This window comes from Dryobates pubescens, chromosome Z, assembly GCF_014839835.1.
Source record: "Dryobates pubescens isolate bDryPub1 chromosome Z, bDryPub1.pri, whole genome shotgun sequence".
NCBI classification, from domain to species: Eukaryota; Metazoa; Chordata; class Aves; order Piciformes; family Picidae; genus Dryobates; species Dryobates pubescens.
In genome coordinates this window covers 59,027,890-59,050,533 of record NC_071657.1, presented here as the reverse complement: position 1 = coordinate 59,050,533, position 22,644 = coordinate 59,027,890, and the positions used below count along the sequence as shown (strand labels likewise).

Genomic DNA, 22,644 nt, shown 5'->3' with positions numbered 1-22,644 from the left:
CATTTAGTAAATGGCAAATATAAAGAGGCTCCTGGATTGCAGGATTTCTTAAAAAAATAAAAGCATGGAAATAGAACATAGAGAAATGCTCAGTATTCTTGCACAGATTATGTCTCTGCTTCTCAATGTTAAAGAGTGACTGATGTAATCAGAGCAACTGGTAGAATTCTGTTTTACTCAGGAGTCATTGCTCAAGTTTGCAAGAGATGTATCTGCAGCAGACAAATGCTTGAAATTTTCTTCCCATGCGAAGTTATAGTAAGACAAAAACCACAGGACAAGAATTGAAACAAGTTTCACACTCACTTCTCAGAGATGACAAATAACAAGTCAGGAGCAGACTGAGAGTTAAGCAGGCAGCAGTGAGTGATCCTGAACAGCTGACCCAGTGAATCACATGAGACTTTGGCTGAGTTTTCATTTCAGACAGTTCACAGGTCACAGATTCTATCAGCAAATGGCAAAGCAGACTCCATTCATCCCAGGAATGATCCTCATATAAGTTCTGATGACTCCTTAGGTTTTGCCATATCTACCCATTCCCAGACTACTTCACTGGTTTGATGGCTTTTCAACTGTGTTTCTATAATCAGCACACGACCCTCTTTCATTACTGGTAAATAACTTTTCCATTCATTTTAAGCATCTTGTTTATTCAACATTTACCTATAATGTAGATCTTCAAAACAATAAAACAACCTGACACTGCCAGAACACACTGGTTCAAATTACTACAGGAAATTATTTAATTGTCAAATATATTTTTTTAATAAAAACTGCTTAATGTGACATGTTCAGAAGTTTAATCCAGGCATCTGTGACTACCTGGTCTTATGCAACCCAAGCACCTCTCTGCTACAGAGAGAACAAGCATAAGCAGAATCCTGTTTCCCCTTCTGTACCTAAGACCCCCTAATATGCACCCAGCTAGCATAAGTGTATAAAGTACATCTAAGCTTCTTTAAAAGAGCAAAGAATACAATTTGCTTTAGCAATTCATTATTAGGTGCAAATCAGTTTACTCATGAGCAGACAAATTTACAGATCAATATTTGGATGGAGCAGAACAAAGATGATCTTATCCCAGCAGAAGCACTCATTAGCCCTTATTCTGAGGGAGGAGCAATATTTGAGCTGTATCAACTCAGAATTTCCCCAAATCAAAAAGAATTTAAAAAGTAATCAAGACTAATATCACTATTTACGGCATTACATAAAATATTCCTAGCTGCTAAACACCAAGGGTTTCAGTAAAACACTACCTGCTGGTAGCTACCAGAAACCCATCATGGGGGCAAGCCTCCTATACCTGATGGTCCTTCAGCCTGCCATGTCCCTGCATAACGTTACTCAGTCTTTACCCATCTCTTCCATGGCAGCTTCAGCTAGACCAGAAGAAAAGAGATGGCAAGTCTCATCACATTAAACACCGACACTTTCCACATGGTTTTCAATAGCACAGTCTTACACTTCTATCTATCCACTTTATCCCTGCCCTTTTTAAGGCAGGGAAGAAAATTTCATCCTCTGCAGAAGCTTCTCTCCTCATCCAAAAGACCATCCCCAGGATCCTATCCCTCATTGCTTTTCCAGCTTCTTGGACTGCTTGTCTGTGATCCTTGGGACAGGCTTTCAGACTTTACTAGAGCTGTTCCTCTGTGCCCTGCGTAAGCCACCCTGTTCCCCAACACCATCAGCTCATGTGTTTGCCACTGCTCTTCATTGGTTTCCTCTCCTTCAAGCTTGCACTTGGATTTGCCTGCCATCATCCTGGTCTAATTCCTGCCATCATTCCTACTCATGACTATGCAGGCCAACATGCAGGGGATTCTGTGGCTAGAACAGACAAAGTGACACAAACTTTCTTCAAACTCAGTAACAGGCTTTACTAGCAGTGGCTAGAAAACTGTTACCTCCAGATTCTGTCTTCAACTCTCAGACCTAGTTGATAGTACAGAAGCACCCAATCATGCCTCACATCCAGAACTACTCCTCCCTCTTTCAAAGTTGACAAAAACATTTGATTGCAATGTCAGAGAAGACCTGAGCATCTTTCACCTGTTCTTTTTCCAGGGGAGGTTTAGGCTAGATGTTAGGAAGAAGTTCTTCACAGAGAGAGTGATTGGCCATTGGAAGGGGCTGACCAGGGAGGTGGTAGAGTCACCATCACTGGAGGTGTTTAGGAAGAGACTGGATGGGGTGCTTGGTGCCATGGTTTAGTTGATTAGATAGTGTTGGGTGATAGGTTGGACTCAATCTCCAAGGTCTTTTCCAACCTGCTTAATTCTATTCTATCATTGCACATTCAGCCCAAGTACTGCTATTTCCTTCTCCAAACCTCATGCTTAGACACATACAGTGAAAGGAATAATTTATGTGTGCTGCTTCATGTTCAAAAGTTTTAATTCTCAACCTGCCTAGCAGAAAGCCATGTGTGTTACAGCAATGCCATTCACACCAGTTCAGTGTTTCACACACCACTGTCACACAGTGTATCCAAAATGTAGTATTTTCAAATACTCTGAAAAGGCTGACCTCAATGTGACTACCTATAAAAGAACCCCAGATTTAATCAATTCAATAATTATGTCAAATGAACCTTTAGCCCTCCAGATTTGAGGAGAACTGAAGATCTGTCTCTTCAGTTGTAATACTATGTTACTTTTCTAGAGAGGGTGGAAAGAAAGACGTAGCAGAAAAGACTGAAATATTTCAGCAGCTGGCATCATTCATGAGAAGTACCCTACTCCCTCCAACAGGGACAACAATTCTTACACATATGAAGAACAGAGTGGCTGCTGACTTCAACAGGGCAGGCATAGAGATGAACATGGAAATAGTTAAGCCCATGAGATTGCGCTTTAAGTTTTAGGGGGGGGGGGGAAAAAAAAAAGAAAGAAGTCTGTTAATGGACTCCTGCATGCCTTGGGCACAATGTTTCTTCACCATTCACATCATGGAAAACTGTTAAGCCCAATGAATACATGAACAAGTCAGAAAAAAAGTTATCAGTCCCATCTCACTTGGGCTGGTACTTTCTCAAGGCAAGAGGAAGAACAGTTTGTGTTCACTGCAAAGCACCTACTGACCCTTTATCAGTTTTGCTCAGGAAAGTGGCAGAAGTCCATCTTTGACTGTCACACCAGTATGCCAAGTTTGTAATTCAAAACACTTCTCCACAGAACTATTTTTACCTGTTTGTTACAGCTGGAAATAACTTTGCATATCAAACAGTAAGTTGTTCATCTGTTTTGACAGGTTTTCATCAAGTCTTAGAAGTCTTACCTCTAGGAAAACCCAGTGCAGTTCAGATGATGCATCATAAACCAGCATAGCAAGAAGTAGTGAACTATAACAGAGGCTCACTTTCATCACCAGCTGAAGCACTCTTGGCCTTTAAAGCAACCTCTGTGCAAGCCAGGATTGCAGTTAAACTCATTAAGCCACTTTAGGACACACTGTGTCAGGGTACTTAGTTACAATTTCTGAATGTGTGCCTTGAGAGAAACTTTCCAATTGAAGCAGGAGGAAAAATGCCTGAGGTTATCCATTTTCTTGGCTCCTTGATCTGACTCCTCAGAGTAATATGGTCATCATTAAAACACTCTGAAACACCAATTCAATAGCATTTCAACATTTAAGTGTCAGAAGTGGATAAAAGAGGTATTGTGCAAAAGCTCTAACAACTGTTACTTTAGAAAGTGCTTTATCAGACATTACCAATGTAGTACTAATGCAGTTTTCTGGTCCTACTTAACATGTTCCAATGCTCCCCAGCCAGGATTTTAATTAGGAGGCAGCTAGATGAAAGGATTCTCTGCTTGAAGGTGATAGCCATTTTATGCTAGACTCTTACTTTAAGAGCAGCACTCAAAAAGCTGAGTGCTTTGTTAAATATTTGGGTGCCTAGTTCAGCTAATGAATTTGCCCATCTTTTTCATAAAACCTTGTTTGGCTAGTCTTGAGAAAAGTGGATGTTCCTCTTCTGTAGTAAGATGAGGAAAACCCTTACAGCATCTGTTTCTGCTCTACCTGCTTCTGCTGCTCTGATACAGAAGATCAAGCAAGTCTATCCTACCCCTGTGCAAGGTGCCTGCTCCATTGTACTGATACAGTGTCTGCACGATTGTGTGGCCAGAAATAAATGGCACAAAAATAATAAATTGATCAGCAGCGAGAAAGGTCAAAACACTTTGTTCACCACCTCCTAAAATAAAACTGAGGTTTGAGACCTAACTCCAACAAGAGAAAGTCATTCCATCTGTAGAGAATATCGCTGGAGATATTCAAAGCCTCCCTGGATGCAGTCCTGTGATCTGGTACAGGTGATCCTGCTCTGGCAGCAGGGTTGGACTAGATGATCTTTCAAGGTCCCTTCCAGCCCTTAACAATTAGTGATTCTGTGCTTTCTTAGCACAGACATCAGCCAACAGCTCACTTTTTTTTTCCCCCCCCTCAAAGAACTGGTATTCATGCCTGAGAAAAGCACAAAATGCTGTCAAAGCATTTAGTTTACAAAAGTTGTTCATCTTCTGTCATTTTTTTGGTTAAAAAAAAAAACAACAAACAGAAGCTACGTTGGTGTATGGTTCTCAAAGCTTACTGAAAGACCAGAAAGCCATTTCCGTACCAGCTTTCCATTTCATCAGTTGCTGAAAAGTTGCTCTTCCTTGAAAACTCCCAAGTGTTAGTCTCTCAACTCTTACACTTTCTCTCAGCCCCATTCCCTGGCATTTCTGTAAATACGAGAAAGTTTAGACTCAGATAAAACCAAAACATTCTACATTCTTGTTATGCTTTATTTTGTCGGTGGTGAACCATAGGGCTTTTGTATGTTGCAGGCAGAGACAATTTTTAGTAAGAGTCACCTGCTTATTCACATACTGGGTTACATGAAAGGCCACACAGTACAAACAGCATTAATCATGTTAAAGTACCATCTAAGTAGGATCTTCACAGAAGACAATTCCACCAGTTCACAGACAGCACAGAAACAGATTAATCAGAGTGCCCTGCAAACTCTGCTCTGAGAAAGTGGCTTTTTTTTTTTTTTTTTGCAGCACATGGATTTTGACATCAGGATAAGTCAGAAGCACTGCCTACATGAATGTTTCATCTTTGAACTTCCTGGAAACTAAGGGACTGATGACAAGTCTGCTCTGAAATATTGACATCTTTAGGAAGCCTCTGAAGCAAAAGCAGAGGTCAACCCTGTTTTTTAAAATCTAATCATAGGCCACATGAAAAGACCTTAGAGATGGACAGATCCCATGTTTCCTGCACTATTATTATTTTTTTTTATTTTTTTTTGGGGGGGGGGGGGGGGGGGAGGGGAAGGCAAAGAAAGTAGCTTAATGCTTAATCACAGGATGGATAATCAGAAGGTTAGTTCTATGTTTTGGGGAAGAAAAACAAGATAAAGGGGACCTGAGAAAATATAGTGAAAAGTACACAGTAAAAGTATACTATTAAAAAAGGCAAAAACCTGCAAATATAGCTTTCAGTGCCATCAATACTTTCATAAAACAAGACATTTCTTTGCCATATCCCAACAGTTTATGTGCAACACAAGTGTTTTGAGTTTTGTTTCTACGGTAGCCAAAGAAAGTGCATCCAAATTGCTACTAGTTGTATCAAGTCAACTCTTCCCTATTCTGTAGAACTATCATTACAAAAACAGGAAGCCCTTAAACCCAGCTTCAGTCACAAATCCCACTAAACTCTCTTCCAGCAAAGACAGCGCAGCTGTGACCAAGGGCTGGCACTCCCCCAAACATGCTGGAAAGCAAATCATACATGACCAAGTCTGTACATCAAACAAATGGAGATACACTCAAGCAAAGCACACTGTCTTTCTCTGTCCGTTTAATATTTGAGGTGTGTTCCAGTCCTTAAGTCTTCCTCAGGGAGAGGTAGAAGTAGACTAACAGCAGAAAAGAACCAAGTGTTAGAATGTGAACAGAGAGATGAGCACACTGTGCTTTGCTTGGGCCATGGCAAGGGAGGTGATGCAATCTGCAACTTGGAAGCTGTCAAGAAAAGAAGATGTTCCAGCTTTTAACATCTACCAATGCCACATTATGTCATTACTTTGTGGGGTTTTTGGGTTTATTTTTGTTTGGGTTTTTTTGTTTTGTTTTGTTTTTTTACCAGAGAAAGAGAGGCTTGGCACAATGCATAGATAAATGTTTGATGTAGAACTTATTTACCCATCTTAAAGCAGCCTATTTGACATTGAAGCTTTAAAGACACTCCTGCCACAGCATATGGCTTAGGATGCATTTGATGATCTGACAGTTTCTGTGAGACCAGTGACAGAGTGCCCTGTGACCAAGCATGCCTGGCATGCAGTGGCATTTTCCATGCACCCACCCATCTTCACAGCCCTGGAACAGCAGCCTAGGTCTATACCCTGCATTCAATGGTTCTTCACAAATTACTCCCACTTCTAAGCCTTTAGTCTGGGTTACTTTTTTTGTGCAGCTCCAGTGAACCATTCCTCCTTCTCTCCTTGCTTCCATTGTTTCGCCCTGTTCCCCCTCCCCCCACTGGGAAATAAACATATCAGCAGTTTGAACACAGAACAATTCCTGTGCAGTGATGGGTGTCTGGCTGCAGGAACCACTGCAGCTTTTATTGTCTTCATACACCAGTTCTGCCTTTGACCCTACAAGAGGAAGACGGTTAAGGACTAGAACTATGGGCATGACAAAAATCGATGGATTTAAGACAGTTTCATTGTGGGAGTGTCCTGGTTTAAGACATCCCACTCTCACAAGTGTGGTGGTGTGTGTGCCCAGATCTGGAGAGGAAGTAACAAACCCATCCCAGGTTGAGATAAGGAGGTAAATGAGACATGATGTACAATTAGCTTAGCCTATTTCTCAGAAAAGCACAGTAGAAGCAGTGGCAGAGCCAGAGGCAAAATGAATCCCCTGTCCCCCAAGCGCAGGCCAGTAGAAAAGACTAACCCTCCAAAACCAGAAGCAGCAACTGGAAACAGGAAGCTTCTCAGGTTACAATACAAACTTCAAGCCCCATGATACTTTGCTCCAGCCAGCAATCTCATTTTAAAGCTGGCATGATAACAGCATGGTATTGAAGAGTCACTGTCAGACTCAATTAGCTAAGCCCAGAATTCCTCTTCACTTCTACTTACTACATCAACTTCCATAATGCTCCCATATGTTGTCATGGTAACCAAGATTTAGAAATAGTTAACACAATATAGATGGAAGAAACAGTTCTCAAACTAGCTTTATCACTTCCCTTGAGGGGTGAATGCACCACCAATAACCCAAAAGCTTTAACAACCCAGGCGCAAGCAGTAAGAGCCACAACTAGAATTCAGGATCTCATCTCCGCTGTTTTGCAAAGCAAGTGGACTGAAGGTGTTTATAGCACATCTTTACAACTGCAAATCTATGACAGACTAGTTATTTGTTCTCTGAGTAATCTATGCATGCATCTAACCATCATCCTGCCAGAATAAATCTCTTCCTGGTATCAAAGTAACAACTCACTTGTCAACACTTCTCAATTCAATTTGAATAAAACCCTAAATCTGCAAGATTCTCTCCCCTTCAAGCCAGTAGAGCTGTTACACTTAAAATAAGTGGAGGTCTTGTATTCCAAGGCAGAACCTGCCTAGCATTCAGTCACTGGGAAGCCATGGGAAATCCTTCATAGCACTTCAAGCTCAAGAGCAGCTCCATTCATTCACTTCAGAGGATTCATTCACTGCCCTTCCCCCAGACTCAATTTTGTCAGACTCAAAACCCATTCATAGCTCTCAGTGTCCATTTCAGAAAGCAGTTTCAGGCCTTAGCTGTCAAGAATGATGCTAGCATGCAGTAAAACAGTAGAAAACATTAAGTGCCCAAGGCCATGTCCTGCTGCCACTGTAGAAACAGTGAACTAGTATCTCACCTCTATTTTGCAGCTAACACTAAGCTTGCTGCTCTGTGGCTAATTACAGCAAGGATATTTTGGGCTATCCTTTCTACTTTTTACAAACAGAAATGGGTAACTCCATGAATTATTTTCTCATCTATACATATGCTGATCACTTCCCATGATGCGCTGAAGTCAGTATTAAAAGAATTGCTAAAAAAAATTTAGGCAAGAGATTGGGTTTCAAAAACATTCTTGGCATATGCAACCGAATTTTAAGTTGTACTAACTCAAGAATGCATGCCAGTTCCTGAATTCACTTGCAAAAAGTATGTATCACTTCAATTTTCCAAAGAAATGCCTTGTCTTAAACTTTTTCCCCTGTCAGTGTTAAATTTGGGATTGGAGAGATTATCCTGAAATCTCTCCTCCTGTGCACTACAGAAAACGCATGAGCTATTGGAAGAAATAAACAGCTAGAAACCAAGCAAACAGTGAAGCACTGAGATCCATTTTCATAGCCCTCCTCTACCTTGATCAAGGTGGGTAGAATTTGAAGGTTTTACTCAGCTTCATACAGAAGCCTGCACATGCCTATTTCTACATGTCAACAAAAACAGCATAAACAATTATGGCTGCCCCTTTATCGGCTTCAAATAGTGGTGGCTCCAGAACATCAAGAAACAGTCTCACAAATATCCAGGCTCCTCCAAGGTGTATACATACATTTAGAAACTCCAGTACTGCTGTACCAAACCTTTTAATAGATTCTTGAATTAAAATACAGTCAAGTAGAAAACTACCTTTCTTAACATGCATGAAACAGACCAATAGCTATCAAAAGCACCATACAGTGGGACACAATGACCCACACAAACCTGCTACTTAACCAGTTTGGTCATAAGTCTGCCTACATTGCTTTAAAATGCATCTTCCCAACTGTCAGCAACTGAGTTTCTCAGAGGACTGCCACTAATCTCATGGTGGAGAACACCACAGATTTTGCAGCTCACTGTGTCTAACACAGTATTTGCTTGGTGTGCAGCAAGCAACATCAACAACCAAAGTACTGGCTAGCATAACTCCACACCTAAAGATAAGGTGATACAAATTCATTGTGAATTGTGAATAAAATACTTGCATGCAATAGCTAGAGGCAAAAGCCAGGTGCAAGGTCACACCTACACATTCAGTGAGCACTGACCCTCCCACCCCCTGGGATGTTTTTCCAATCCAGAAGAGGCATAGTGACATACTGGTTCTTTTGCAATTATTTGACCAATTTTAGGATCTGCTGTCCCACAGTAGTATCTAAGTAAGCTGTAGGGACCTGGGTTTCTAGCATGAAAAAGCTACAGCAGAAGCTTCCTGCTCTAGAAGCAGATATCCTGTGAACACTCAATTTTTTGTTTCCAACACAGTGAGATCCCACTAGCATATACCAGCAGGCTCCTTACCAGCAGTAGTGGTGTATAGAATGTAGTGCTATAAAGGTCACCAAGAAAAGTTACTGCTTCACCTCTTCTGATCTATGAAGAGCCATTCACATCTGCCCACAGCAGTTTCTGCAAGAGCCTGAATAAACACTTCTTCCAAAGATCAACAGTTCTCCAGGACATAGCAGCTGGGAAAGGAGGATCTCATCATGTGAAAAGTACACTTCTGCAGTGGAGCTGTTAAAAAGCAGTTCCATCAGCCCAGGCAATTTCACTCTCCAGTCCAAGGCAAACAGAAACATGACTATGTTACAAAGTTTTTTGAATGCTACACTAGTTATAGCACAAAGTGATATGTGCAAGGCAGAATGCATGGCTCAGTCTGCCACACCAGCAGTGCAGCATGCACCCAAGCAACCAGCAGTCCAGCACAGATGGCCTGGTCACATAACATGTGTGCCCTGAACATGTTGTGATTTATTCCATCATTAATGTATAGGGAAGCACAGGGCTTGGCTACTCTTGGATTAATAGCAACTGCTCAGTAAGTCAGGACGTCCAAATAGTGTAGAAGATTAAGAGCAGAACTTAAGCCCTCCAGCAATAAGCAAAGTGTGCCCTACTATTCCACAGCTACTGTAACAGGTTCTTCCCAACAGCAGCTTCCTATGAACCCAAATTTCAAGTCCCTCTGTTACCTCTAATGTCCACAACTCAGTCTCAAGCTTTCATTCGCCATCATTCCAGATCACATTATGAGATGTGGAAGTTTTGATTGCTGATCTGCAAGAATCCCTGCCAGCATCCCCTGGTAGCCTGCTTCCCTGCTCCATGTTCAGCACTGTAATGTCTCAGCTACTACTGAAACCTAAGTGATGTCGCACTTCATATTAACTAGGAGATACTCAGGGTGCAGAATGAAGCTGTTTGATCTAAGCAGCAACTAGTCTTAGGAGTGGCATATAAAGTCAAACAGGATTTTCAGTTGTACCACAGGTAACCTAAGTTGCAAAGAGGAAAGTGAAGTGAAACATCTTGAGTTCTATTGATGCTGGTGCTATAAACTACAGCAATATTAGAGCATCAGAGCACAAACTAGCTTAAAGTTCATTACTCTTCCATAAAAAAACCCAGCCACCAAACATCAAGAAAAAACCAACTGAACAAAAAAAAAACTACCAACCACCGAAAAATGAAACCACAATTTATATTACAAGAGAACGGTGCCTGAAAGAAAGATGGAAAACTCCAAGAAAGAGACAGCCTGTGAAGTGACTGTACAGTATATGATTCTGTGCATACTAAGGGAAAAGTGCCATATGTTTTAGTCTTCAAAAAAACAAAGGTCACATCCATCATTACTTAATAGCACTATTTTGCAACCACACTGAGCAGTGACCCATAACATGCACAAATTACCTCAACATCCCAGTGAACAGGTCAATGCATCCTGAACAGAAACTACCACAAAGGTTTCTCTCTCCTTCAGATCTGTAAAAACTTTTCATATGCAAATATCACTATCCAAGCAATTGTTGCATTGATTGATATCACTGGCACATGTATATGAAAACTCTGGCATATCAGAACAATCATAACACTATCTGGAACAAAAATCTTTTCAGCTCAACAGCTGGCAGTCTATCTGTGAGGTAAGCACCCTTGAGGATCAAAGTCAAAGAAGCAGGTATACCTACTGATCAATACACCTCTGTGAAGACCAAGCCATTTCAGGAACTAGTACATACCAGCTAAGTAGGATTCTTGCAAGCATTTCATCTTATGAAGCCCTCCAAGTATTCGGCCTTTACAGAGCTGCTGCTAGCCATGTTCACTGGTGTGTTTATCATCAGGCTTAAGGCAGATGGGTAAAGGGTAGGGAAGATGAACCAAACTGCCTACTCAAGTGTCAGTTGCATACCACTCAGACTTAATTTATTTTTGACAAACCCAAACAAAATAGGTTACCAAGAAGGATCTTAAATTTTTGCATGTAGTCAGATAGTTGTACATCTATATTACAAGTTTATGCATTTGCCTCTTAAGCACAAATCTTTAAAGACTTTATGTAGTCTGAAAGAAATAGGCTTAAAATAGAGCATTTGTGTAGCATTAATTCACTCACAGGCTGACAGAGCTTCGTGGCTGTCACAACTTTGCTCAAGAAGAAACAGCAGCATAAAACCCAGATTTTTTTTCACAGTACTGAACCATTAGAATAGAATAAACCAGGTTGGAAGAGACCTTCGAGATCATCATGTCCAACCTATCATCCAACACTACCCAATCAACTAAACCATGCAACCAAGCATCCTGTCAAGCCTCGCCCTGAACACCCCCAGCGACAGCGACCCCACTACCTCCTCAGGCAGCTCATTCCAGTAGGCAATCACTCTCTCTGTGTAAAACTTCCTAACCTCCAGCCTAAACCTCCCCTGACACAGCCTGAGACTGTGCCCTCTTGTTCTGGTGCTGGTTGCCTGGGAGAAGAGACCAACCTCTGCCTCACTACAACCCCCCTTCAGGTAGTTGTAGAGAGCAATAACGTCACCCCCGAGCCTCCTCCTCTCCAGGCATTGTAGGACCCCAATATGCACTCCAGAACAACATGGACTCCAAAGCAACCTTGCATGGTCCCACAGTCTGGACAACTAGATCAACTTTAGCTTTGTGGTGCCATGGCACTGCAAAATTGTTCATTTGAACTGGAGCCAGATAAGCACTTCAATATACTTAAAAGATCAAACTCTGAACTGCATGTTAGGGGGGTTTTGTTGTTGTTTGTTTGGGGTTGGTTTTTTTGGGGGTGTGTTGGTTTGTATTGTTTTAACAAAGCCACTTCCAACTGTGACATCATCAGTGACCAATACCATAAATAGCTGTTACAGACCAAGCTAATAAAACCCCATACAATGAAGGGGAGAGATTTTGGAGCCTAAAATGGATAATTCTGTTTTCTGTTGTAAAGAAATCCTCATACTTTTCCAATCTACATTTTAAAAATAAAAATTGATTTGTCAGAAGAAGTTTCCTGAACAATTTCCCTTCACTGTCTTCATTGTCCTAACCTTGAACCTAAAGCTGCAGTGTTTCACAGAAATTCCTGTCTTGGGTAAAAAAAGTTAAAAAAATATGACAAATGCAGGCACTTGTGGGTATGACACTGAACCATATACTTTATAAATCAAATTGTGCTCCATTTCATGCAGAGAGATGAGGTTAATAAAATGAGGCCTCCTATGGTTTGAATTCAAGCTTAGCATAAAAAGATATAAATTCTAAGAAACCAAGATAAAGATTGCTTAACTGTGGATAATTATAACTTTAACCAGTCACAACAGATTTACTGTAAACTTAATTTGCATTATATGCTAAAGCTTTAATCATGGTTTAAAACCTCTCAAATTTCTATTATCATCACAGTATCACCAAGGTTGGAAGAGACCTCAAAGATCAAGTCCAACCTGTCACCAGAGACCTCATGACTAGACCACGGCACCAAGCGCCACGTCCAATCCCTTCTTGAACACCTCCAGGGACGGTGACTCCACCACCTCCCTGGGCAGCACGTTCCAATGACAAATGACTCTCTGTGAAGAACTTTCTCCTCACCCCAAGCCTAAACTTCCCGCAAAAGCCCAACGCTAGGCAAAACCTGACGCTCTGGGTATTACAGAGATAATCTTTGGAAAGGAGGATGTTCTGGTAAATTTTATCTATTAAAATTTACTTAATTCAATAAGAAGTTAGGACTTGTGACATAGTTGTTCATGCCCACCTCAAGCCTTTGATATAGAATAGAATAAACCAGGTTGGAAGAGACCTTTGAGATCATTGCATCCAACCTATCATCCAACACCGCCTAATCAACTAAATCATGCAACCAAGCACCCTATCAAGTCTCCTCCTGAACAAAAAAACAACTCCTGTCACAGTACCGCCCCAGACACACTCTTCCAAAATCTTTTGCTTTTTATTGCTTATTTTAGCACTTACTCCTCTCATATGAGCCAAAACACATTGTGTTTGCTCACTGCCAATTAGATGAAACAGTATTGGCTGTCATTTCAGCAACTGCGTGGAAAAAACTCACCTTACTTTACCTATTGCAGCCTGTTTATTATTAGCCTGATCACTAAAAAATTCTCTCCGTGCATTTGGGTTGTATATAAGCAGAAAGACTGCAACTGTAAATAGAAACCAACAGATCAGAGAGGCAGTTCCCATACCCAGATTTTGCCTAGGAGGGCACCACTGGGAGCGAGCAAGCAGGCAGCAGCCATAGCTCTGTGTGTTTTTGCAATCTGCTGTTGAACTCAGGGCTAGAATCACCATCCTGCCTCCTCCAATCTAGCCCTGATGCCATGAACAGAGAGAGCAGATCCTGTGTATCCCACAGGTACTGCTAGAGCACCAGGCAGCAGCAGCAGAAACCAATTCATCAGCTGACATCCCCTGCAAAACTGCACCCCCACCACAGCTGAAAGGCAGGACACTGAGTGCTGTTGTGGCAGCCTTTCTTACAAGTCTTCCAAAGCTTTCACTGGTCTTGTTTTGCTGTAGTTTGAGTTCATGACTCCACTATTACCTCTGAATCTGATGTCCTGCTTTCCGGAGTCACCAGTTATTTTAATATTCAATTGTAGCAAAGAAAATTCTGTAAGCTGTGCAAAGCAGAGAACAGAGAGCAGTAATTGTGCAGTGAGAAGAAATATGGCATTTTCTCATGCTGCTTTGCCAGGTAAGGGCTGGGGAGGACACAGCCATGCATTTTTGCCACCCAGGCCTGTCTCTAATTCCAGGCTGACCTGTCCTAAACAGGACTATTCAGCTCCTAAGGAAGGGGTTGTTATACAGCCATAAGATACAGGCATTTCTGCTTGTTTCTACAAGTTTTTTTTATACATGTTCATTTTAAGGTTGTTTTTACATTAGTAAGACTTGGTCATGGTACAACTCAATTATTCCAACAGCTCTCCATGGAACATCTCTTTTATGACAAAAGACAGAGACTTGGCATTGCTTAGTCTGGGAAAAAGAGAAGGCTAAGAGAAGACCTTGTTAGTGTTTATAAATACCTGAAAGGTGGGTGTCAAGAAGGAAGCAGTCTTCTTTCAGTGGTGTGATGTGGTAGGACATGGGGCAACATACAAACTGGAACACAGCATGAGGGAAAACTACTTTATGGTGAGAGCAACAGAGCACTGGAACAGGCTGCCTGGAAAAGTTGTGGAGTCTCCCTCTCTAGAGTCTTTCAAGACTGAGCTTGAAGCATACCAGTGTGATCTGCCCTAGGTGATCTTGTTTTGGCAGGGCAGTTGGACTTGATCTCTGGAGGCCCCATCCAACCTCTACTGTTCTATGATTCTATGCAGTAACAAGCACTAGTCATGAACATTACCAGTAAATTCCAATTTTCCAAATGGACATCTGGAAATGCTTGCAGATATCTGACACTTCAAGACAGTTCTGGTTGCAAAGCCCCATCACCTGCTAGCAGAGCTAAAGGAGCATTTCTTCTAAAAAGGTGATAATGGCATGAATCTGTACAAAAATAAATACAAGGAAGAGGAGGGGCTTTCTCACTGCAGATACTAATTTAGGTCACTAGTTGTAAACCCTTCACATTTTCTTGTGAAATATTAAGGGAGATGCTTCAAATAAACAACAGGACTTGAGTTCAAAGGAACAAGTATCCCTGGAATGAGGGGAGAGTGGAAAAAAAAAAAAAACAAAACCAAGAAAAACCCAGGAAGATAAATTATTAATATTAACAGAAGAAAAAAGGCTGAAATTGGAGGCTAATTGTTATTGGCTGCCAGAATACAGCAGATGTGAGTTGCAACGAAGCAAAACAATCAAAGCTTGAGTCATTAAGCTTTCCTGAGTAGTGGAACTGATCTAAATTCTCAGTAATCAAGGTGTAGAACTAACTTCCCTCTCTCAAGAGTGTGGCTGCACCCCATTCTCTTCCTCCTGCCAGCATATTCTTTGACCCCTTGATCAGAACAGTCAAGCTCACTGAACCACTTAGAAAACTAACTCAGCAAAATAGCTACAGATTTGCTGCAGGCATAGCAAGCTGACTCAGCTAACCAAGGGCAATCTCTTGCAACTGCAGTGGAGGCAGCTAGGAGTGTGTGAAGTTGCACAGTCCTCTCTGGCAGCAAGGCGACACTTGCCATCTTAAATATGTAAAGGAGGAAACACTGCAGTTGGAAGAGGAAAGGGCAAAAGAGGAAGTGTTTGCTACTGCAAATGGAACAGTGTAATGAACACCATGTAAAAATTTTTACAACAATGTCCCTGGAATATGATCAATGGCAGTTAGCTACCCCGTAACTGCTAAGTAAGTTATTCAGTGCCACACAGTGAATGCAAGGGGAATAACATGGAAACAAGGCCCATGGTACTGTTTTACGGTGATTCCTCACTGAAGTATGGTGGGGTGCTCCATTCTGGATATTATATGGTTCGTTATCACACTAAGATTTCTCAGGTTTCATTGTTAATCATCAGAATTCAAGTTTCCTTTTCTTTACAGAAATTCCTAGGAAAGTCATCCAATTGAAGTTTAAGACTGAAAACACCATTATGAACAAATGCAGCGTGGACTCAAGTGGTGAGTAAGGCAATAAACTGAGCACAGCAGACTTTTTAAAAACTCTGACCAGACTCAGTGTAAAATATGCTTTTATGTAATAATAGCAGCACTTCAAGTTTCAGCAAAAGCACAAGAATGTTGTGCCTTCCTTTTCTCAGTAGTTATGAAAATATCATTGAATATTTGAGAATGGAGTGTACATAGCACAGTACATTTGCAACAAGGTGATAAAATCCCTGTGCACTTGCAGATCAGTGTGAAATCGCAGGCTGTTACTTCAGGAGATGAGTACTCCTGACCAACGGATTAGAGGAAATAAAAAGAAGAGCACAGTCTAGGTTATCTTATTGCCCTGCCTTCACTTGCCATTGGAATACTGAGATGATATGGGTCATTAGCTCCAAAAGAGTCCAGGTAATTTTCTGCCATCCTAGCAACCTGAGTCACTCCACAAGCACTAGGATTGAGAATGGAGCACAACCACACAGCCAGGAACAAAAGACTTTCCCTAGTTAAGTCAGTCACATAAGCCTGACAGCTTCTCTCAAAACCATAGACTTAGGTTTTAGTATCCTACTTTTGTTGGAAGTTGGCCATCACAGTAACTCTGAGGAGACTTGTCTTGATTCTTTCTAAATCCTTCTTTGAATTAAACTTTTAATATTGGGTGTTAGTTTCTCATACTGAATACTATGAAATTTCAATATTAAGTTAACCAAATAAATTCAAGAAGTTGAATTTAAAGTTACAGTGTTCAAGAATACACCAAGCCTCAACTTCTGTATTTAAAGTGTGCTTTCATTTACTTACCTTTTTGCTTCTTCTAAGTGACACAAATACTCATAAGCAATGTTCTGACGTCTTCTCTCATCCATTTCCTCTGCTGAAAGCCTTTCATCATCCACAATAGCTGCAAACAGAAACCCATTATCAAGTTACACATGAGTCAGGAGTGATTCTTAAAGCAATTTTTCTGAGAATCTAGGCAAACTACTGCAGAAGATAAATTAAAATAGTCATCCCCGCTCCTCAAAAGAGGTCTTTTATAGCATGGTACACAAAGATATTTAGGTGACAAAGAAGATCCTGGTTTCTGCACAATGAATTCCTCAAGGTTCACTTGTTCAAAACCAAGCATATATTGCTTTTTGTCCATCACCTGGTTTGGGGACAGGATGAAGAAATCAAGCATGTGGGGCTGAAACTAAAATCTAGCAGAGTTTCAGCTTACACATCAGGAATTTGAGGACTGTCATGTGGAAGCTCAAAGCAAGCAGTGGATAGAGCAGCCCCATGCTAATCAGAGCCTCAGCAGTGGAAATTAAGACAATGCATTAGAAACTCAGGGGCGACTTGGGAATCAGCTGCAGCTTCAGGAACCTGTGAGGCTGTGAGAAGCTGAACTGCCTCCCGCTGATGGAGGTGATGATGGCTGTAATCAAATGAACAAGCTGTGATATTCACACCTCTACTCTTACTGCTCCAACCTCATCATTTCTCACAAAAGCACACTCCCAGCCTACTAAGAATGACTCTATGCACATCTTTAGATGTAAATGACCTTATTAACAACTACTACCACGTGACTGTTGTACCTTTGTAGGGTACAGAGGCCCTCTGAACAAATCTGTTCCAAATGTTTCTAGCAATCGATTTAAAGGACCATACACTAGTGCTGACTCCTGGCTGGATTTCAGTCATAACATGTGCGACTTCTGCTTTCAGCAAAAATCAGTTGCCAAGATGACACCGTTTGTGCTAGCAGTTGCCAAAAGATCTGGCCCTGCCCTTCGTGTTTCTCAGCCATGTACTCACATCACCTCTCAACTCAGATCCAGAAAGTGATTGTGGCTGTATCCCTGAAACAGAACAAGAGGCAGCCCTCAACGACGACTGGTGGCTACCAAGAGACCTGTGTTTTTCAAAAGATCAGGTCCCTGAGCTTCTGTGGGCAGAGTGGTGCAGGCAGAGGGAGTGCAACGGAAATGCAGGGCTGGGCCCCAACTGCTCTCTGTGGCAGCCTACAAGGCAGTTAACTGAGAACATCAAGACACATTCTTGTTTAAAAAACCCACATCCCTCTCAAATACACTCTGAGATGCTTTGTTAAGACTGCCACAGGGATTGCACATGTCACAAGCAAGTTTTCAACATTTCCCCAACGTAGCTGTCTCATGTATTAGGCACACATGTTCTGTTAGTAGATACTGGCAACTCAAAGGGCACCGTAACAAAGCAAGAAGCTGGGCTTTGTAAGTAATTGCAAGGCTGTACCTCAAAAACACCCAAAAGCCAAAACAAAAAAACAACCCCTTAACAAAAACAAAACCCAACCAACACAGAAATGAACCCACATGAATTTACTGAGGACACAAAACATTGGTGGATTGATGCCACCATGCATTTATTAATGCATCATATAGCTGGTTTAATCTTTGCAATGTCAGTTTTAATCACCACAAGCACTGATCTCTCTCATCTTCCCTTGCTTTTATGATGGCTCTTCCTACTGACCCACAAGTTTCATACACTGATGAAACAAATAGAGTCCCTTTTAAATCTGCTAGCTCTCATAAGTGTGACTCACTCAAAAATGTAATTGAGTCACCACTTGCTATGAACTAAAACAATAGTTTGGAGGCAAATATGTAGACGGTGAAATACTCAGCCCAGCAAGCTGGCTGTGGAGGCTCCTCTACTAGTTCTCTTGCCCATCTTATCATCAGCACATTCTGGACAGGCTGTTCCCATTCCATGACATGGCTTCCCTTCTGCAGGGGGTTTTTTACCCCACTCTGGAGTGAGGGTGAAGTTTTCAAGAGCCACCATGCTAAAATTCAATGTATCACTCCATCACTTGTGACTTTGAGCACTAGGGCCACTTTCCAGACATCTTAGCCCTCCCTCAGCTATGAAGGTCCCATAGATGAAATGCTGTCAGAGGAGCCCAGCTGATCATCCCATGGGGCTATGGCCGTGTCAGGCAGAGTGTGACAGCTGATACTGGGCCAAGTCTTCATGTTCTGCTACTCTTAGCTCATTACACAGTCTCCTGCTCTCCAAACAACTCAACGCAGCGATAAGCAAAGCAGCAAAAAAAGCAGCTTGTCTCAAAGTAGAAAACCACCACACAATCCTTTTGATAGGTATCAGTGTAGGAATTTACCTGGATAACAATAACACTTTACAGTCTCATCTTAGAGCTGCAGGTCTCTTCTATCCTCAACCAAAGACAGCACAGACTGAGCACCTCTAGCCAATCTCAAATGCCTCATTTAAATGACTTACAAAGATTCAGACAGTGGATGAACACACTGACAGATATCACAGAACTGTAATAGCTGTTCTGTTTAGGGAACCCACCAATAACGAGGGAAAATGACAAGAGGCAAGAACTTGTAAACACTGGCAAATAGAGATCCTTTCTAGAAAGGATACTGTATCAGCAGCTTACAGGAAGGTAACCTGGTTTCTTTTCTGACATGGCCAGTGGCTGCTTCTAGGCTGAGTATCTGAGCACAGAAAAGGCAAAGCACAGGGAGAACCAGCACCTACGGTGCTTATAGTGGGAGAAGTCTCTTGCAACATCGACTTCTGGTAAGACTGATTACATGCTTTTCTCCCTCCAACACATATGCCTTCAAAGCAACAGTGTTATCACATTAAGTGGCTATAGAAAATTTTAGAAACAGCAATGACAACCTGAATGATATAGGGTGTCCCCATGAATGAGTTGCAGATGAAACTACATTGAAGATTTCGTTCTTAAAGTTTAATCCACTATAATATTCCAGCAAGGGCTTCAGTCAGCAAGTTCAACACACACAAGCTTAGCTTGAAGACAGGAAGATCAGTCTTTCTGCCTAATAGGACAGGCATTAGTCAGAAGACTGGCAAGACTGACAAAAGAATAAACATTTCTGAGGTATCAGTAACTTCTTGATGGTGCCTAACTCAAGGGAAGAGTGTGCTGCAATAAAGAATGTTACAGGGCAGAGTAAGCAGGGCTGAGTTTCATCTGAAGACCTCCAGCTCACTAGTTAGGTCAGGCAGGATGCAGGCAGGCAAAGTGTTACATCTGAAAGATCCAAATGCCATGGAACAAGATATGTGCACACTACATAGAAGCTATCCAGGAAAAGAGGCATCTAATATAACAAGTTGTGATTCAGTCAATTCTGTGAATTTTGATTTGGAACTAAGAGGAAAACAAAATATTCCCTTAAAGAGGGAATGTTAAGAGTATGACCTGGCTACCACCAAGGACTAATAGAAAAGCCAGTGCAGCTAGCCAAAAAGCTCTTCATTTCAATTCATTTTAGATGTTGCCATCCTGCTAGCTAAAAGTCAGTAAGCACAAACCATGTGTTAAGACACCAAGTTACCTCACTATAGCTATTCCTTCACCAAAAGACACTGAAGGAAGCATGTATATGAAACACTGCATGGATCAGTAAGCAGTACCAAATCTTAAATTGCCACACCTAATTTTGAAAAAACAAACCAAGAACATAATTATTCTAGTACTTATTATGATGAAACAATTGTCTAATTAAATTCTTACCATTATTAATTCAACAGAAATACAGTCACATTCTACTAGCAACTTCCTACCTAGTCTCCTTTGCATATCTGTCACAAAACCAAGTCTGCTTACCAGGGGGTGTTCTTAGACTTGAGCATCTTCCATCAGCTGACATATTTAGACTTATATCTGCTCTCATCTTAGATTTATCCAGTGTACCACCACCACAGAAGATGTCAAAGTACAACCAAGGCAGTAGCTAGGAGCAGTGGATGTTTGGAGTTTGGTTATTAACTGTGAAAACTTTCTGATGCACTCCAATCCAAAACAGCTCCTCCAGTTGTTGGCAAAATCTTGAGGGTCTATCAGCTACTGACCACAGCATTGCCAAGTTCAAGTCAAGGAGCACCATGTGCCTACAGTCAACATGGCACACTGAATCTGACTGAGCATCAGGAAACAACATTAAAATATTTTAATCTTCTGGATTTGAGTTAAGTTTTCAGAAATGGAGCCACCACTTTTGAAGTTGCAGTATCACAGGTACACAAGAGCCATAGGAGCCTTGACCTTACCAGCAGTGTCTGAAAGGAGAGTCAAAACTCCAGGTTCATTTAAGATATGCTTAGTAAATGGCTGTGTAAATGTTGCCCAAGTTCAGAGTTAACTCTCTTATCACATCCATAGCAAGGATTTCGGAGGTCCTAGGGTCACAGAGGTAATCCACACCAACACTGATCTTACCCGATCTCTCCCATTAGCATGTTTGTATTTGAGATGACTTTAAATAAGATGTTTTGCAAGTTTGATTTACAACAGTTTTCAAATGAGTTTTCAAACATCTTCCATTTGCTTCATACTGAGCTGGTCTGGCAAAGTTAATGCTGGGGCAAAATTTCAACCCACCACATGAGTCCATAGATCCATCTATTGTATGTTTAAGTGAAGTTAAACTTGAAACTTCCATAACACATTACCAAAAAGTACAGAAGGAACAGTAATGCTTCCTTTAATTTCTGAATGCAAATTCATGCAACACTTCACAAGGCATAATTCTAAGTTATTCAGGGATTACAATTCCCCAAACAGACAGTTTGTTATCTTAAACTGAGTATGAAAACAGAAAACCTGCAAAATCTACAGCAGCTTTAAAGGCTTCCTGGTCATTCATTTGCACTCAGACATATGATTATCTACAACAGTCTAAAAAAAAAAAGTGGCTGCTTCTAGCAGGCAGACCCTTTAATAAGGTATTTACCACAAACATACCAAAGAACTTCTTATACTGGAGAAGGTGAAGAAAGAAACAGAAGCTTTTATTTCCCAGGGCCAATCCCCCTCAATTTCCTGTCACCAGAGACATTTTCCCATGGAAAGTGAGACATGAGCAGGTAGGAGGAGGACTCTCTTGGCACTACAACAAGGAAGCTTAATACACAGGGCAGAGAACAAAACCCTCATATGGTGATAGAAAAGAATTTGTGAAGTCAGGATTGTGGGAGAAGAGAGATATGTGAGTGAATGCTGTAAAATGGTAGAATAAGTTTTTCCAAGTATTTGAATTAAACATTAGCTAAATTACACTTGGCAGCTCCAGCTATGTGCCATCCTAGACATGCAGTAGGCAAGGCAGTGCTCCAGTCCACTGTTGAGAAATGTGGCAAATACTGCATATCCCCGCTGCACACCTTCCTGCCTCTTCCACACAAGACCAACCTCACATTCTCAGCATTAGCACACAGAAAAGTGTTTTAACACTTTTTTTTGTGAGCCACACTGTAGCTGTTGAAAACAAAGAAAATCCAATCCCCTCTTGCACAAAACATTCTGAGTGACACTTGGCTTGCCATAGCCAGCCCCAGTGAAAGCTCAGCCCAGTGCTACAGGCTCTAGGCAACAACCCATTTATATGTGCCTGTACCATGAGGACAAGCTCTGAATGTGAAGCGTTTGCCATCACGCTTCACTGCTGTCAACATCAGAAAAAAACTAGTTGAATTTCAGATGTTCAAGGTAACTTAAAACCTTTGGTTATGAGACCATATAAGTATTTTATCTTAGTGTGAAAAAGGCCAACAAATTCAGCACCATCTTTCAGTACCCTGCACCCCAGGAGTGCCTGCCTAAGGCAGTTCAGCTCCACAGTCACTTGTAGGTTGGCATTTCAGGTATTGTTACTGCACCCA

The 22,644-nt window shown here is 41.4% G+C and overlaps 1 protein-coding gene across 1 annotated transcript in view; it reads right to left on the bottom strand.

The window, feature by feature from the left end:
* The window catches only part of IQGAP2 (IQ motif containing GTPase activating protein 2), a 141,587-nt gene that overhangs the window by 102,882 nt on the left and 16,061 nt on the right, over window positions 1–22,644 (bottom strand). The window contains exon 2 of the mRNA XM_054179067.1: window positions 16,744–16,843. Within this exon, the coding sequence (XP_054035042.1) occupies window positions 16,744–16,843 (100 nt within the window). The remainder of the gene's footprint in view (window positions 1–16,743; window positions 16,844–22,644) is intronic.